This window comes from Ammodytes marinus (genome assembly GCF_949987685.1).
Source record: "Ammodytes marinus genome assembly, chromosome: 6".
Classification (NCBI taxonomy): Eukaryota; Metazoa; Chordata; class Actinopteri; order Uranoscopiformes; family Ammodytidae; genus Ammodytes; species Ammodytes marinus.
In genome coordinates, this window is record NC_137235.1 from 31915383 (window position 1) to 31930976 (window position 15594).

The 15594-nt window shown below is 40.5% G+C and overlaps 1 protein-coding gene across 1 annotated transcript; it reads left to right on the forward strand.

The window, feature by feature from the left end:
* Nucleotides 1-2241: 2241 nt before the first annotated feature.
* LOC307252529 (high mobility group protein B2-like) lies at nucleotides 2242-5347 on the forward strand. The gene is made up of 5 exons (XM_080030223.1): nucleotides 2242-2326; nucleotides 3161-3320; nucleotides 3464-3612; nucleotides 4288-4462; nucleotides 4635-5347. The coding sequence occupies exons 2-5, from the start codon at nucleotides 3165-3167 to the stop codon at nucleotides 4803-4805; spliced, it is 651 nt and encodes a 216-aa protein (XP_079886349.1). The 5' UTR covers nucleotides 2242-2326; nucleotides 3161-3164; the 3' UTR covers nucleotides 4806-5347.
* Nucleotides 5348-15594: the final 10247 nt, after the last annotated feature.

A 15594-nucleotide genomic window follows, 5' to 3' on the forward strand; every position in this document is an offset into this window, starting at 1 on the left:
GTTCTGTTAAGTTTGGCTTGTTCAGCCCATTCAAAGCCATCCAAATTGTATGACGTCAGCTGTACATACTCTGTATTTTTCTGTGAAACTATAATTCATCTAAATCTGAGTGGTATTTGTTTTGCTATCTTGCATACATTATTTTGCCCCCATGAGGAATTCTGCGTAATTACAACAACACTGCCAGTGTATCTACATGAGGTAAGCCGATAAAGCATGGATTTTGCACATTCTATGTCCAGGTTTTTTCTTTGCAGTAGAATCAAAAACTGAAACATTTTTGGGGCTCTTCTTGGGATTTTCTGAGCTCCTGCGCCAGTGTTCGGGGGCGACACAGTTTGTTAACGCTGCCATACTGAGAAATACAGAGAGTTTTGTGGAGCTGATAGGCTTAATCAACTTTGTGTCAACTTGTTTGGCAATGGCTATATAACCTATTTTAATTTAGGCTATATGAAAAAGTTACGCACCATAGCTTTAACGTGAAGTAACTCTAGAGCTATACAGCCTGTAGTTATGGGTTTAAAGGCCACTTTGCTGGTAGGCAAAGCTCCTTTTCATTTGATACACTCCTATTCTGAATCTCCAGCCCAAACTGAACCTTTAAGCTCCTTCTCATCCCAGCAGGCCTGTTGAAGTTATTTTGGGTTGAGTGATTATCTCCATGCTCTCTCAAATTCATCCTGTTATACAACAGTCAATGAATAGTAGTGTTGCATGCAAGTATTACAAAAGGTTTCAACCCTGCTCCTGAGGAAATCTGCAATTCAATGGTAGGTATACTTACAAAGCAGAGTGAACTCATATGGTAGCCTACTGGTTTCCTGCAGTAATCACATACTGTATATAAATGAGAAACAGTTTCTCAAATTTAGCAGTAGGCCTAACTCAGACCTCAGGAATGTAGGCCTATGTCACCTTATGGGTTCACTTTCTGGAGACGCTGAGTTTTCCAGAAATCTCTTCAAAACATTTGGTTGCTAACTTAGCAACTACTTCCATGCTTACTAATTGACATACATCATGCAGCCTTTTTTGTTTTATACACACACAAACATTAGTGTCAAAAACTTGATTTTAAAGTAGTTAGCCCATATTCACTGTGAGAATGTGAAGACAAACAACAGTTTATCCATTACCCATAACTTTGTTTAGCGCCAAATGATGCATCCAATAGGCTAAGCAGCTCAGCAATCAAGTCTACCTTTAGGTGGAACAACATGCCTATGTATACATATCATGTGACAAAATGGACATGTTTGTTTGAGGTTGATTGTTTTTTGTATGCCCATTCCTGTCCCTGCTTGAAATACCTTTATAGAAGCTTATTGGTGAATCACTGTCTGTGTTTTTGTTTGCAGAAATTAGACTAACAGTTTCCATGATTACACAAATAATGTGTTTGCTAGTGATAGGCAACGTTTTGCTTTTGAGGTTAATGCTTTTGCTTGTTAGGCCTAGCCTACTTATGAGCCTAATCTGATTGCTTTGGCCTACTTTGTAATTTTCAGAAGAAAAACAAAATTAGACTACGGATAACAACCATGGACTGAATAAGATCACAACAAACACTGAAATAGGCTTTGCAATGTGTGTCATTGCTAAATCTTGACATTTTAACTTTTGTTTTAAAAGCTTGTAGGCTACTTTACATAGGCTATTGCTCTCATGATCGCAGCCTTGTATAAAAGCTCTGTAGTAGCAGGGATTTATTCACTGATGTAATCTAATCGGGGAGGGGTTCATCCATGTCTCTTTAAATCGTTATTCAATATTAGTTTCAGCTATGACAGGTATGTACCGATAGGCTACCCTCTGTATTTCAAAGGGGAAAGCTGTTCATATTTGAATTCCGTCCAGTTTTGTTTGTGATGACCTAAAAAGGGTCGTTTGAGTTGAGTCTTTATGATGCAGCCGGTGAAATAAACGAAATAGTAAGGATCCAATGGTGAGTTCCGCTACTGTCAGTCTCATCTTGAAAACAAACGGTTTAAGCGCACGGTCACCCCAAACTAAACATTAACATATTCTGGACTCAAACAAAGGACTTTTCGCGCCGTGCCTTTAAAAGCCCGGATCAACCAATAAACGCGCAGACAGAGCAAAGCAACCTGGTGTCTGAATCAAACATATTGCAACCAATCACAGCTGCGTATTTTTCTGTGCGTCGTACGTTCAAATTGAAATGCATAAATGTAGCCTATCCGGTGACAGCAGGGAGGAGCTGTGAAAGTACGTCTAGTCAAGTTAGGTCGGCCTTGCATACCGTGACAAAACAGTTGAGCTTTCTTCCTCATTCAGTCGTATAGAACTTCACTACGGACTGGTAAGTCACTGCTGTTTCGCCCCATTCTTATTTAGCTTATTTTGTAATTATAATCGATTTGTGATTTGGTATGCTTTATACTACGACCAGTTTTGTCTTTGTACGAATTTACCTACGTAATGATTGTATTAAATTAAATCGTTAATATATTGGTGTAAAATGCAATGTTGTTTTAAACTATCCACGATGAAAGCCTCGGATTTTGTATGATTAAAAGTTTATATGGTAGTGAAATGGTGGCGTTTTGGGTGTAACTGGGTGCAGTGCCACAGGCTGTGTCGTCTTTAGCTGTGTGCGCATCGTGCTGTTCAAACGCCATTTGGCCTGATAGCTTAGCCTGCTACACGATTGTAGCAACCATATTTAAAGTTTCAATTGGGACCCCACTCGGTTGAGAATCACAAGTGGTCTATTAAAATATAGTTAACAGTTGGATAGCTGTTACATGATATTAGAGTAATGTTTTTAGGTGACTTTACTTGTTAAGCATTTGGCGCAGTTGAGTTTAGGCGGGAAGATACAAAATGGTGTCCCGTCTTTTTGTCCCAGTCAAGTAGAAATCCGATTAGAGCCGCAAAACACCATTGGGTGTCCGTTTTCACTGTGTGGTTAAAAAAAAATAACAAATTAAGTGTTAACATTAAACAGCGAACACGATATAGAATATCGTTTTTCATTCATAACACAGACTACAAAGGTTTTTGTTAAAATATGATTTTTTTCTAAAGCGCAGTCCCATTATATAGAAATGTTCTATACTTATTTGCGCCGATGCCTTTTCTACTTGAAGTGCTCGTTGTTTCATTTGGACCTTGTTTTTGTCATTGTTTCTAGACAGATGGCTACCATGAAAAAAGACCCTAATAAGCCCAGAGGAAAGACCTCTTCCTATGCTTACTTTGTGGCGACCTGCCGTGAAGAGCACAAAAAGAAACACCCTGGGACTAGTGTAGGCTTCGCAGAGTTTTCCAAAAAATGCTCTGAAAGGTGGAAGGTAGGCTTGCATACAATTTATTTGTGATGGGCATGGCTATATAAATTGTACAAATTTGATAGAAGTGAGTGTTTTAAGTGTTGTTGTTTTGACCTCCCTGTCCCCAAATTAAAATGTACTGAACTTTGTGGGTTTGTTTGTAGACCATGTCAGCCAAGGAGAAGGTGAGGTTTGAGGATTTGGCTAAGAACGACAAGGCCCGGTATGACAATGAGATGAAAACATACATCCCACCCAAAGGTTCCAAGATGGCTAAGAAGAAGAAGGACCCCAACGCCCCCAAGAGACCACCGTAAGTCTAAAACCTCAACTCACTCCCTGTTAAGGGTTCATAAAAAACGTGGCTAAAGATGAAACTTTTTCCTGTATTAAGGACTAGAATTTTGGGTCAATGCTGATATTGGGGTAAAAATGTCTGAAGCCAATAATTGGCTGATATTCCTATATAATATCAATTTACACATGAGATTTATCAAACCCTATTAAAAAAATTGAATGATTATTGGAATTATATAAATAACTTGAAACCCAATTCAAATGATATGTATATTCACACTAACAGAAGAGATCTTTTTAAAGTTCATGTTCAGTTAAATTATATATAATATTATACATTCTTTAACAACTGAATGAACATCATCTTTTTCGCAAGTCCCCTATGTAGATAAAACTTAAAATGTGGATCGCTATTCTGGGGAAGGGTTTTTATCAAAATCAGGGAACTTGACCCCAGGTCCTCACTCTACATCACTGTCTGCTATGTTTTTATGCTCCCAAATGCTGCTTTGTTAAAGAACACTATTTCTGAATTTCCTGAGCACTTTGCTGGTGCTGTATACCGTTTCTAAAAAAAAAAAAAAAAAAAAACATGTCTGAGCACATGAGTTAACTGTGCAGATGCCCATACATGTGATGCTCTCTCTACTGGCCTTAGTTTTAACCACACCATTTTGGTTTGTTTGTCCAGATCTGCCTTCTTCGTGTTCTGCTCTGACCACCGTCCCAGGATCAAGGAGGAGCACCCTGGTATCGGCATCGGTGATATTGCCAAGGAGCTTGGCAAGTTGTGGGGTACACAGACTCCCAAAGACAAGGCTCCCTACCAGGCGAAGGCTATTAAACTGAAGGACAAATATACAAAGGTATTAACTACTTCCTCTTGTGTTCTTGCATGATACCCGCCAGGTTTAGTGATTTTAATGTTAATGGATACATTCAACATGTTCTACAGAAAGAACCGTGGCTGCAAATGTTATGACAAATTGATCAAAACGCTGAAGTAACCGATTTTTAAAAATTTATTTTTAAATAAAGGATGTTGCTGCATACCGCGCCAAATCAGGATCTGAGAAGAGTGTAGCGGGTAAGAAGGGTGGCCCCGGCCGGCCCGCTCCCAAGAAAGACGTACCCATGGATGATGATGATGACGACGATGATGATGAAGAAGATGACGACGAGGATGATGACGATGAGGATGATGACTGAGCGCTTTGAGTCTAAAGGATGTGAATTTGCAATGCATTGTTCAGCTTAACTCCTGAGTGTTTTTTTTGTGGATGATTCCAACAGTATAGCCTGCTGTCCCTGTTGGTCTGCCTCTGTCCGATATCAGACATGTATTCCTATTCAAATTCAGGGATTTAGTTTTATTTTGTCACTTAGTTCCCTCATGATTCTTTTTTGTTTGTTTTTTTATATACTACGTTTTCTGCTGAGGTTTATTACATCTTATATCCTCAATGCTATCTTAACAGGCGGCTAGATCTAATTGTCCCATGATAAAACAATGGACCGAAACTCTTGTACAGGCAGTGGACGGCAGCGAATCAGTAAGTTTTTAAAAAAATGTATCGTTTCTGGAAGCACTGCTTATGTTTTTTTGTTTAGTGGTGCTGTTTCTTCACTGTCATTTTACTACGAGGGGTTATCTGTAGTTTAAAGATGTTTGCAGCCATTTTTAATGTGGAACTTTGAAAACTTTCATGTAGAATGAATTTTCTTTTTGTAATAAAATTTTGTATATTGATTATTTGTGTGTATATATATTATGGGATTTGTTTGATAAACAGAGGTTCCCGTGGCTCCTTCAGACTTGATGGGCATTGTATTTACCTTAATTGGTATTTTAAATGTGTTAAATCAATTATTGTAAAGTTTTAAAAATGGACATTGTAGGATGGAAGTCTTTCTGACATTGCAATTTGATACATCAAATGTCTTAGTAGCAATAATAAGCCACTCGGGCTTTTTAGTTAAGCCTTTTGTCTGACCGGAACAAGAGTATATCAAGTTAAGGAAACTAATGTTGCGTTCCTCAAACTGCAGGAACCACGTAAATGATTAATTTGTCTGAGCACCACTCTAAAAGGCAGTTAATGACAAATATCTTTTATGGGTATTTTGGATTAACACAAATTGTGTTTACTGTAATTACTTTCCAATATCACTGACAAACTGATCATGTGAACATGGCTCAGGTTTTGTATAAGACTTCTCACACAAACTAACTTTGTCCTGCAAGTGCCATCAGACCAGCAGCTCTTTCAGAGAGAAATAACCAGTCTTCTACTTTCCTAAACACCTTGACCACCTCGCTCCCTTCTCTGGTAAACAATGGTCGCTTGAAGACACTGGTCCTTGTGTACCAGTAGGTCTATGTATGCAGTGCAAACTAATCATGCCCACATTTAGTCCCATCCAATAAGGTCAAGTCTTTTTTCTAAAACATTTTAACATTGATCTTATCGGTTGGAATATTACAATTGCACTTCAAACGTCACAAACAGTACTTAAAGGTGAAGTAAGCGGTTTATTTATGTTAATATAAGTGTTAAATCGCTCTTTATTGTTACAGTCATCACTTGCATAAAGTGCACGTTTCATAAAGCCGATCTGTCAGCTGCTCTGCATGTAACCGGCAAATAAACTTATTGGAGGATCCCGACATTTTTATCCAATCGCAAGAGAGAATGTGACAAACCGACACTCGTCTCACTGCCGGTGCATGCCAGAGCAACAGATGGGTGAATGTTTATGCGCCTACAATGGCGGAGCAGGTAAAAATCTTTCCCAATGTCTGTTTTGATGGTTTTTATCATGTGTTATCGCACTTATGGATCTGAGATGATGCTAGATAACTCGCTGCTTGAAGACTGCAGTGCATTAATGTGGTGACATAGGGACGAGCAAGGGGACCGCTAACTGCAGTAACTAGGAAGTTAGCTAAAAGAACCATTCCGCTTACAGCACCTTTAATAATTACCAATATAAAATGATCTTGACATTTAAATAATTCAGCCATACTGTGTTTATATTTAATCTAGTGTAATTTAACATAGTTGGGGGATAGGATAATAAAAATATATATACAAATCTACATTTTCTCCAAACTAAAGAAAATATGTGACAAATTGATCACATAATTGTATTTAATAACAGAAATAACATTGTAATAAATACCATTAATAAAAATGTAATTTCATCTAAATATTAGGCAATAATGTGAGATAAGGTGGACATATCTTACAGCAATCCTCTGAATATTGGGGCATAACTGCAGATAGGCCTCCTGTATTTTCCAGTGATTTACAAAAGAGCCACATATTGTTTGATAGTGACTTTGGTGTTCAGGCTGATAGGATATCAAATATCTGAAAGAATTCACCTACAGTATGTGTGGATGCAAATGACATATAAAATAATTCCAGCGTTCCAGGTTACTCAGGCAACTTTGTCTTCATCTTCTTCTTTTTAGTGGGGGGGGAATCGTCCACCTCTCCCGACCTATTCGTGCTGCATAAACTATACAACTATATAAAAACTTTTTTGACAAGCTTTATTCATAATGCAGAGGGACAGAGATGAAATGGGGCAGAGAGGAATGACATGCAGAGAACGACCCGGGTTGGATTCTAAGATAAAAGACACTTAACCCCCCTTTCTTCCCCATTTAGTCCAGGTTACATGCCGAAATGCCTTGAGTTGCTGCCATGTGATTGGCTGATTAGTTATATGCGTTAACAAGAAATTGAACTGGTGTACCTAAAGTGGCCGGTGAGTGTACACACACTGGGAGAAATATTTATGTTGAAAAGCCATGAAAAAGTGCAGTTTGGTCTGCATATTTTGTGTCCTTTAAAAGTCCCATACTGAGGTTTTTTTTAACCAGTTGTAGGTTATTGAGTGTTTTTTCTTTAAGTGTTTATAGTGCACACTACGGTCATGCACCGGTCATGACATGTAGGCCTATGTATGCGTTTGATGCAATACACACTCTTTATCCACTGATAAACAGGTTGCCGTAAAACATGTTTCAAGATATACAGTACCAGTGGCGTGCACAGGTAGACTCCAAGTGGTGCCTGAGCACCTGCCCTTTGCCCCCTGGACCAATCAAGTGCCCTTAAATTTTTTATTTTTTTAGCAGTGTATCTTGCCCATGCTGACATGACCATCTATAAATACTCGATGATTAAATGCATGTGATAACAATTCCCCCGATTAATAAAAAATAAAGATTTTTTTTACGGAGTACGGAGATCAGGGGCCTAACGAAGACTTCAGAGAGAGAAGGAGCTTCGGGATAAGGGATTATTTAAAAAAATCCTGAAGCTTTCAAACATGTACATTTTTTCTTGTGTGGTGCACTTTTTTCTTCTCAAAGTGCACCAGATTGATGAATTTTAATTTCAAAGGTTCAAATTTTTCTTCTGGGGGAGCAAAAAATAAAGAAACCCCCCCTAGAAGGTCCAGGGTCCCAAACACAGTCTCCCCAAAACCTGAGAAACACTGTATGTGTGGCCGGGTATTAAAAGTCATTAGGCCAGGGGGGGATTTTGTACAAGTAACCTTAAAATGATTTGGTCATTCATCGATAGAATATTTTGTGCCATTTTTTTGCACTGAGCACCTGCCCCCCAAAATGTCTAAAGCAAACACAGTAAAGAAGAAGACTGCAAGCAAGTAAAGTGGATGTAAATAATGCTGAATTCAAAAAAATTATGAAAATATAGGCTATATATTGGATATCTATAGGCTTCCTATGTTCATGTAAAAAAAATCACTTGTTATTGTTAATACAGACGCCGATAATGGCCATGCTCGTAAATTGTTTTTGTTTCCATTATAATTAAGTCAAAATAAAAAGCAAATTAGGATAAAAGCTTGTATCCACTCATTACGTGGTTGCCGTTATCTCGGTCCAAATGCTTGTCTGGTTCTTTTGATCACATCTAAATTTTAGACTACATGACATCTGACTGTCAGGAAGAGCCATAACCAAGTATCAAATCAGGACGTTTGCTGCTTATAACATGTCATAACAGACTCATATTGAATCCGTCATTTCAGTTCAATAGACAGTTGTGTGAACATGATCTGTTATGAATAGAAAAGGAAAATAACTTTGTGATAACGAGATAAATGACTCATCAGGACCAGATAATGGCACATAAAATGAGTGGAAACCAGTTTAGTTATAAACAGAATCAAAATGTATGCATATGGCAATTTGTGGCTTCTGTAGGCCTATAATAGACACTGAAATTGTATAACGTTTGTTTACAAGGAAACAGCACAAGGCCCCTTTCAGTAGCCTATATCGAGCTGAAAACAACTTTTGTACTTGAATGCAGATCGGTTTAAAGTTGTATTGCACTGATAGGCCTACTGAAATTGATATGATTGAGAAGAGCCTATGCCTATATTTTATAATTAATTGAACTGCAATGTCCATAGAAAAAAACAATGAAAAAAATCTGGGGAACTCTGATCTATAAATCTTGACCTAGTGAAATAAAGCCTGTCTGTATCACACTAATACTAATCATGCATAATGTTGAGACAGTCATGGGAAAGACTTAACCTGGATTTACTCAGAGACGATGTGACAGCCAATATCTTATGAGAACGATTTCTCCCATGGACCAATCACTGCCGCCGCTGTGTGTGTCCCTCCTCTCTCCTTGCGCGGCGGAGTGTTTCAGCACCTGGAGCTGTCCGTATTGGGCACGAGCCAGCTTAACACTGACGGTAAGAGAAAAACACTGATACATATAACAGCAGCCGTCCGCTAGCTAACATTAGTCCACATACACACAGTGATATGGCATACACAACATACATGTCAAATAGGCTACAGCTGACTGACTGTTACTATCACCGCTCCGTAGTATTCAGAACAGACTCACATCTGCGACACTGTGTTTCTCGATAAGCCGTTTGTCAGGGATTATACTTTGCGTTGCTGAAACCTGTTGATGCCTCCCCTGCATATTCATATTGAAATTAAATATATAACTGTCTAGTTGGCGAGAGGTGGAAGCAGCCTGTTGACTTAAAGATTGGTTCTGACTAACATTTATAGAAGGCTATTGAATCATTAGGCTATTTGCCTATATGTAAACAAGTCTGAAACGAGGCATGTGTTCGTGCCTGTTCTGTTTTCTAATGTTACCAGCACAACATGAGCACGGTCTGTTTGGGTGAATTGCATGTCAAAAATAGCCCACGTCCTTTCAGTGCACGCAGGTGACACAACTGTAAAATAGGCTATAACGTAATAAGCTATTATTTCATGGACAGCCGTTTCATCTGAAAACCACCCACACCGTTCTCACGATGACTAGCTATGGTGCCGACCACTGCCGTTTATCTTCTCTATGTAGACTCATGTGTGCAATTTAAACAGACAATTGTCTTAGCAACAGTCTGCTCATCTGAATGCAGAGCTATTTAAAGGCCTAAATATAATGCTATTCATGAGGTTTTTTCGAAATAGTCATTTCAGATCTAAACGCAGCAAAAGGCATAGCCTACACGAGAAATGTAATAGGCTATAATACGGCCAATCAAGGCTGTATTCCATTCAGGTGAGCCAGGTCCAGGCTCCTGGTATAATAGCCTATTGCTGCCTTACTTTTTCACTGAAATGAATGTCTTGGTCTGATTGTGCATGTTTAGAAAAATAGCTGAGCCAGTGTCTGGGCTTGAGCAGATAGACTTTTCTCTGACACTAGCAGTTAACTTACACACCCACATTCGGTGCTGACTGTGTGTGTGTGTGTGTGTGTGTGTGTGTGTGTGTGTGTGTGTGTGTGTGTGTGTGTGTGTGTGTGTGTGTGTGTGTGTGTGTGTGTGTGTGTGCGCAGCGTCATTGAAGCCAAAATTCTGCGGGGGACCATGGGGTTCTTCACTGGAAAAATTATGCAAAAAAAAATAATAAATAACAAAATTATGCAATTTGAGAAACATTTTCAATGGCTCATTTATTTTTTTAAATACTTTATTTTTTGAATTTATTTTAAGAACACAAACACAACTGTAAAAGTGAACACACAAACAAAAGACAAAAAAAAAAAAACAACTAACATGGCGTACTACTCTACTTTAACAGGTTTTCTAAAGACATTGTTTAAACTAAAGGTAAATGTTAAGCAAAAAATAAAAAGACTTCAGCGCTGCTATAGGCTATAGTCCAGGAATGGCTGCCATATCTGTTTGAAATGTTCTGCTTTCCCTGATATCTCATTACGGATTTTCTCCATATAGGCCTATAGAGTGCTAACTCCATGAGCCACTTATCGAAGCAGGGGGCTATCTTCTTATTCCAAACCTTAAGATTTTTTTTTTGGATTGACTGGATTGACAAAGGCTGTGTTCGGAAAGCCATACTAACGTCCTACTCATAGCCTACTCATTTTGACTTCAATTTGAGTATGTGACGCTTGGGTATGCGAGTTTGGGTAGGCGAGAAATTCCCGGATGAGTACTAACTTCCGGGAAGATTTTGGGTATGGATCGATTGGATACTTTTCCTACTCAACACAATGCACTGGGTCAATTCTACCCGCACAGGAAAATGAAATATTTTCGAGCAAGTTGCTAGGACACGACATTGTTTGGGGTCCGCGATCTGACAATTGTACGTGCAGTCATTCATAAACTCTTACAATAGATAAGAGATGAAGATAAATACCTAACAACATTAGAGTTACTAAGTGAAATGAGTGATGCCAGTCTGATAGTGGAGAGAGATCAGAACTGAATGTTGGTTCCACACACCAAGTGCAAGGTCTCCAGATTTTGACTCAAAAATAGTATAGCATGCAGTCTAATACCTTACTGGTTATTTTGTCCATAACAACGTAAAAGAGGAAAAATAAACTTTGCCGGTGTAGTTTGGTTAGAGATGGGAGACTGCATCCCTGGCGCTTTTCAGTCCAGTCAATTAAGCTGTAGCTCCGGCTGCAGCTCCGGCTGCAGCGGCTTGGATGTGCGTGCTGATGTAGCTCGATGCCTCCTGTGGTGAGCCGAATACCTTATGGTGCTTTCCACTGCGTGGTATCAGCTCAACTCGACTCGACTCAAATCACATTTTTGGCGTTTCCACCTCAAAATCATGGTACCTGGTGCCTTGTAGCGGCTGTTTTGTTGGTATCGCCTGATTCGCCTCGCTCTAGGTTCCAAGCGAGCTGAGCCGACGGTAAAAGGTGACGTCGGCAGACTGCCGGCCACTGATTGGCCAGAGACCATAGCCGCGGGAACATTCTCAGCAGGGGGTGCTGGAAAAAAAAGCTCAGCCTGCACTTGACACGCAACTCGCTACAATGATAAAAAGATATATAGCAGCGCAGCTCGATTAGACCAATGCAATATTGTGCATGCGCGCACAGTCGAAAATCGATCGCTGTGTTCACACCATTATTCACATCCAGCTGCTCACAGAAAAAGTGTAGCGCACCACTGCTCCCCCTCACACTTTTTCAGTACTGGCGTCCGTGGTACCATCGGCTGTGAGTCAATGGTAGGGACTGTTTGCTGCACGGGACACAATCTCACTCTGAATGGCACAGGCATGCTGTTGAATGACTTCATTCTGAATTGTGTCCAAAAGCCAGTTATCTCTCCTGAGGATCAATTCTCTCTCTTTTTGGAGGTTGAGGGTACGCTCCAGCATAAGTTCATACAAAATGCAATCACGGCTGCTGTCACCCCGAAAAGCCACCCCTTCTTTCCCCAGGAAGCGCACTGATCTGAACATCAGTTCCAGAACATGTTTTGCTGTATTCTGAGCTTGGCGGGCAGCGTCAGATAAAAGTGCGTTAATTGGGGTGTTTTTTTTAGAGCACAGATTTTACTGAATGGCATGGCTGTGTGAAGGTGAGACTTCTCATGCTCCTTGAATTTTTCTGTGGCTTTCCGCCAGTTTGTGAAGCCTTCCTTTACAAAACAGCTGTCTAACTGTACACTCTCTTCATTAATTAGACATTTATCTTCTCCACTGCTTTGACACAGCTGAAACAAACAACGCGATCACCGTCCTCAATATAAAGCAGCCAACTCCATTTGGTAAACCAGCTTGCATTGAATGAACGACAAAACGTTTCTTTCCCAAGCAGCCTTCCTGGAAAACTGAAGCTAGTTGGTTGATGTGGTGCCTCTGTGATGTGTGTTGCGTGTGGGGTGCTGTAGCGCCACCAGCAGGGGGTGCTGCGGTACTGCCAGAGACTCCCGGCTTCATTCTGTTGTATATTCTCCCAAACTCTCCGGGACTTTTCAAGTGTATTTTGTCTCGCCGCGTGCAGCCTTCTCTGGCTCTCTTTCATTTGATTTGCATCACAGATTCGAAAAAATGTAATGAAATGTCCCTGTATTCGCTAAGCTCACCCAGGGCTATTTTTTTTAAACATTTTCCATCTGTATTTTTGGCTGTTGGTTCAGTTTATAGTACAACAGCTGCTCGTAATTTCTGATTTGCTACTTGGCTCCGGAGTCTGTTTTCTGCCCCTTTGTATGATGACCCCGCCCACGTCCAGGAGGTACTATTTGCAGTGGAAAACGACCCGTGCTGCTACCAAAACCAAGTTGAGATAAGTCGAGTTGAGTCATTAGTAACACCTCTGTGTGTGAAGATCAGCCGGGAAGGAAACAAAAACCCATGGCGGATGGCAGCCTCTCTCAGCCTCTGCCTGGCGCTGTCAAACTCTTTGCTGTCTTTGCGCCGACAGCTCGTGACAAGTCCTTTCCAGCTCAGTGAAGCGCGTCTCGTTACCCGTCCTGAGCCTCCTCCAGGCTGGTTATGCGGGAAAGAATTTGCGGCCAGACTAGTTTTCATCTCAGCGAGGGAAGACTCAAGCCTGTGGAGCCTGGTGTTTATAGAGTTTTCCATTTGTCTAATGGCCTGTATGAAAGCATAAAGAGAATAGTCGTCCTCCATCAGTAGGACCGTGGAATCGCCACTCGCGCTAGCTGTGCCTGGTGAGCTGCTAGCTAGCACGCTCGACAAAAAGTTCACGCCCCGAAAGATTATCCAGCGTCCTTGGGCTCTTCCTCATGGTCATCCTTTATGCCTTATTTTCCACCGTCAAAAGGCTTAACAATGAGAGTATTTCTGGTGGAGGAGCTGAGGGAATCACGTCTTATGTCCTGCTCGCTGCCATTTCCCCAATGGATCATTTCTAAACTTCACTATGCATATATGTAAAAAGAAAAAAAAATTACATAGTAATCTCTTATTTTGTCTAATGGTTATACTGGAGATTATTTGAGATTTTAAGAAATGCTGGTGCGGCACCATAACGTCTACAGCAGCACAGAAAAAGACACAGATTCAAATTTCAAACCACTAGAGTGTTTAAGATGAAGAGATGAACATAACATGAGACAAACTAGAAGTAAAACCTTCCTAAATTTACTGAAAAGTCAAACGTAATTATGGAATGCCCAGATTGGTCTGCATGTAGACATAACACTTTCCATCAAAGTGCTGTGTAGTTATTATTATTGTGACAACTGCTCACCATTACCGATAGATGGTGGCACCATTATCTAATCAGAAAGAGGACATTTATATGTAAATCACCCAATTTGCACCTGACAGGAAGAGATCACAGGCTAACTGGTCAACAGGTTTTTGAAGATTACCTTGGATTAAGAAAAGGACCTGCTCCCCTCTACCCTGCCAGTTCTTTATCACCTCTGCCATTTGGATGGTCATGCTTCCTCAAAAAAATATGAAATGGATTCTGGAAACAATATACACGTGCAACATGCTGGTTATACTGTAGATGTTTGGTGTTTTGTCTTCCCAACGGAGCCGGCAAGGCAGCTGCCTGGAAGGCACTGTTGGGAGGACAACAGATAAGGTTAGGGTTAGGGTTATGGTTAGGGTAAGAGTTAAGGTTAGGGTTAGGGTAAGAGTTAAGGTTAGGGTTATGGTTAGGGTAAGAGTTAGCAGCGTGGATGCTCCAGGGTGGGAAGAAAAGGGTGCTACTGACCAGGATCAAATAAAACGTTAGAACAACTTGAATAAAGATTTGGAAATGGTATATATAAAAAAAAAAATCAGAACAGCTAAAATAGTGAGAATTAAAACAATTGAAAAATTAAAATAATTAAAAAAAATTTGCATAATTTGAATAAAATTAGAAAAATTGAAAAAATCTAAAAAAAAAGGGGGGGGGGGAGAAAATAAAAACCAAGCATGTTGGGAGCGGGGCGGGGGCTCTGGTCAGCAGCGTGGATGGTCCAGGGTGGGAAGAAGTGGGGGAATGGATTATTGTTGAAGAGGATGATTATTTGTCGTTGAGGCCTTTTGGTATGGTGGTGTCCAGTTTATGTATCCATATTTTTTCCGCCCTCTTCCTCTGTCCGGTGGTCCAACGGTTGTTAGATTCAGTTCCGGAGATGATGAGGTTGGTAACGGGGTGTTGTTGGAAATGAGTGACCAATGGGGTGGTGAGCTTACCTTCCCTAATATTGTAAAGGTGTTGTTTGAGCCGGGTGAGGATGGTGTGTTTAGTTTCCCCGATGTAGTGTTTATTGCAGATGGTACAGGAGATGATATAAACTACATTGCTGGTGTTGAGGGTGAAAGAACCAAGGGTGGGGTATTGTTGCTGACTGTGTGGGTTGATAATGAATTTTCTATTTTTGTACAGGGTGCTGTGCTGTGTGGTGTCGGGGGGTCTATGGTCACTATATTTAGAGCGGATGAGGATGTTCTGGAGGCTGGGGTTTTTTCTATAGGCTGAGATGGTGTTATGGTTAGTGAAGGCCGGGTGTTGTGCGAGTGTTTGATTATAATTTTGTTTTACTGTGTGGTGTAGACGGGTTATTCTGTGGGAGAAAGTGGAGACAAAGGGGAGGATGCGTGTGGGCTCTGAAGGGGTGGAGACAACTGGTTGTGGTGGTGAGTGTGAAGTGGGGTCGGAGCGGTCCCCAACCAAAGAGGGGGGAGGTTAGGATTAGGGGTAGGTTGGGGGGCAGGATACAG